The sequence below is a fragment of the Pristiophorus japonicus genome, chromosome 16 (assembly GCF_044704955.1).
Source record: "Pristiophorus japonicus isolate sPriJap1 chromosome 16, sPriJap1.hap1, whole genome shotgun sequence".
NCBI lineage: Eukaryota > Metazoa > Chordata > Chondrichthyes > Pristiophoridae > Pristiophorus > Pristiophorus japonicus.
Window position 1 is genome coordinate 108,728,062 of NC_091992.1, and position 3,170 is coordinate 108,731,231.

The following is a 3,170-nucleotide window of genomic DNA, read 5'->3' on the forward strand; positions in this document are numbered from 1 at the left end:
CAGTGAAAATGATGGAAACAAAATCAGATATGATTAATAAAAAGAACCAAAAGACAAGCCAAATGCGAAATGATGGATAGACGGCGAGTTCAGGCTGGTCTGTATATTTGCTCGCCATCGCCACCTGCCCAAGACTGAGGAGTCTGGCTTACTTCCAGCCAGACCCAGACCATCTCAACGCAAAAGCAAAACACTGCGGGTGCTGGAATCTGGAATAAAAACAGCAAATGCTGGAAATCTCAGCGGGTCAGGCAGCCTCTGTGGAGAGGAAGCAGAGTTAACGTTTCGGGTCGATGACCCTTGGTCATCTCATTCTGGTCACCGCAGAGGAACAGGTCCATCTGCCGGATACAGCCGGCAGCTTGTCTCTGGGGGACTGGGGCAAGTTTTCCCAGCTGCATCGTGGACTTGAGGCGATCAGGCTGCTGAATATTTTTTTACTTTGATACTTTGGAAACAAGGCTGGTCGAAACTTTTGGATCAGCAGCAACTTTGGGTCAAGCCCCTCAGTCTGGACCCAGCCCTGTGATGTGACGAGCTTTCTGCTGTTCGTGTTGAAGGTTTGGCGTTCTCGCTGGATGTGGCTGTGTGAGGAGCCCGGGTCCGAGCAGGAGTTGTCCCGGAGGTCGAGCTGGGTGAAGCACAGTCAGTCCCACAGGCTGAGTCTCACACCGCTGGAAGGAACCGGCAGTGTTTAGGGAAAAGGTGAGCTCGACACACTCTGGACTCACTCGGCACTTCAGTGAACGAAATCTGTGACCATGAATGCAACCCACTTCAGTCTGGAATTCCTTGAAGGATTCCCCAGGAACGTCTCCTTATTCCAGCCCAGCAGCAACCTGAGCTTCTGGGAGACCATCCATTTAAACATCAACCTGCTCTTCTCGGGCTACGAGCCCACAACCATTGTCCTGGAGGTAATTTACTCTCTGTCCTTCATCGTGGGGTTAGTGGGGAACATCATGGCCTTGAGGGTCCTCACCAGGAAGAGGAGGAACCGGCTGGCCGGGGCCACAGCGACCCGCAGTCTCTTGGTCAACCTGGCTGTCTGCGATATGATGGTGGTATGTATCTGCATGCCCGTTACCCTCGGGCACCAGGTCTACAACGCGTGGGTATTCGGGGACTTCATGTGCAGAGCTGTGCCCTTTGTCCAGGCAGTGGCTGTCTCCGCCAGTGTCTTGAGCCTTGCAGTGATCAGTCTCAACCGTTACTACAGTGTGCACAGCCCCCTCAACGCTCGCTCCTTCTTTACCTGCAGAAGGATCTTCTGGATGATCTGCGCCGTCTGGCTTGTATCCTCCGGGCTCTGCATGCCTTTAATCTTCATGAATCAAACGGAAAACTTGGTGCTTTTGGAAGGGAGGTTGACCATCCCCGTGTGCACGGAAAACTGGCCGTATGTCAAACTGAGGCAAGGCTACAACTTCTTGCTCTTCTGTGCCCTGTACGGCTTCCCCGTCTCCTTCAACCTCATCATCTGTTTCCTGACTGCCCGGCGCCTCTGGAGCAGCCACGACAGCTTTCAGGAGGGCAACAAGAGACATTTGGTCGGGAACAGCTCCAGGCTGAAGACACGCAAGAAGATTGTCAAAATAGTTGTCGCTCTGGTTTTGCTCTTCACCTTGTCGTGGTTGCCCCTGTATGTGATCGATATCTGGATCGACCTGAATATGCCGAACGCTCAGCAAGACGGCGGCCACCAAGGCTGGATCCTTCACGTTCGCTCTTTTGCCCAGTGGTTGGGTCTGACCAACTCCAGCCTCAACCCTCTCTGTTACTGTTTTATAGGGAACTTGTACAGGTCTGTCAAAAGGATCAAGAAACGCTACAGGGACCGCTTCTCCTCGGCTTTCAACTTTGCCATGTCCCAGACCCCATCCAGCTCTTCGATCCTGCTCTCTTACAGAGATTCCAATGACATTTCCAAAACTGAGTTCAGCAACTGGAGAGGCTACCCGAGATGCGGCCGAACTCTCACCAAGAGCAAAAGTGTATCTTCTGTAACCATTTGCGAAACAACGTTCGATTAAAACAGCATGAATCTTAGTTGTAGGAAATGTGTCAGGACACAAGTATTGGGTGCCTCTGTGTCCTTTTCCAGATCCCCTTTACCTTGAATTTACAATCTGTAAGTAACCATAAATGTGATGTTTCTGTAATTATTTCGCTCCGGATAAATTTCTCCTTAAAGATTACTGAAGCAACTTCCGGCAATCTTCCCTGAGAAACCAGCGGTAGAGCTATTGAACCGTCCCATTCCAGGCTGTTCTGTCCCAGTGCTATTCCTGACCCTTTAAATGCTCGGTATACATGGAGCCCTCCGATCAAAAGGGAAATGCATACAAAGATATTTCCGTGAAATTCCGATCCCTGCGGTGGTTTGAGACAGTTGCCTGTTTTAAGTGACTATAAATGCGATTACGGAATTGTAATAAAAGGTAACTTACTTTGGCTTGTAAATAATAATGTTCATTATTTAATCAAAACAATTAAATGTGCAATTCCCAGGCGTGGTCCCAGAAGTTGCTGTCTGTATTTGCATTATAAACTGGTTTTCCAGGTTTACTACTAACTTTGGTTGGTTTGCCTGTTAACCAGTAGCGTGAAGGAGTGAGGAGACCTTCACGGTGGTAAGTTGTATTATATATTTCCTGAGAAAGGTTTGCTGCAGCGAACCGAATAGAACACAACCGGATTACAATTTGAATTTAAAAGAGGAAAATTATTCATGTGCTGGGACATTGGAATGAACTAAATGTAAGGTCTGTGTGGAAACATGTTTTGTTTACATTTCTTTGTTTGACAATTGTAAAATGTGCATATTTGGTCATTATAGTAGTTACAGTCACTGAATTAAACATTAACTGAGTTGATGTTAATTACTATTCTCTTATTTTCAATTTCATTCAAAATATGTTTTAAAGCTCTTCAGCCAGGGGTTATCTGAGCTGATGTCTCCATTGCTCCACTAGAACTCATTTGACACCATCATAAATGCAATGCAAACAATTCCTCAATTGTTATTTTCACTTTAATTTCATCCCCAGTTGTAAACTATTTTCTTGCCCTTCTGCACAAAAGAAAAAAGATCATGCCTTTCACAATATCCCAAATAAAGCCATGACAGCCAATGAAGTACAGTAATGCAGGAAAAGCAGCAGCCAATT

General features: G+C 47.1%; 1 protein-coding gene across 1 annotated transcript; it reads left to right on the top strand.

The window, feature by feature from the left end:
• Positions 1-646: 646 nt before the first annotated feature.
• LOC139227137 (putative neuropeptide Y receptor type 6) lies at positions 647-2,110 on the top strand. Its single transcript, XM_070858205.1, has one exon. The coding sequence runs from the start codon at positions 762-764 to the stop codon at positions 2,031-2,033; it is 1,272 nt and encodes a 423-aa protein (XP_070714306.1). The 5' UTR covers positions 647-761; the 3' UTR covers positions 2,034-2,110.
• The last annotated feature ends 1,060 nt before the right edge of the window (positions 2,111-3,170 follow it).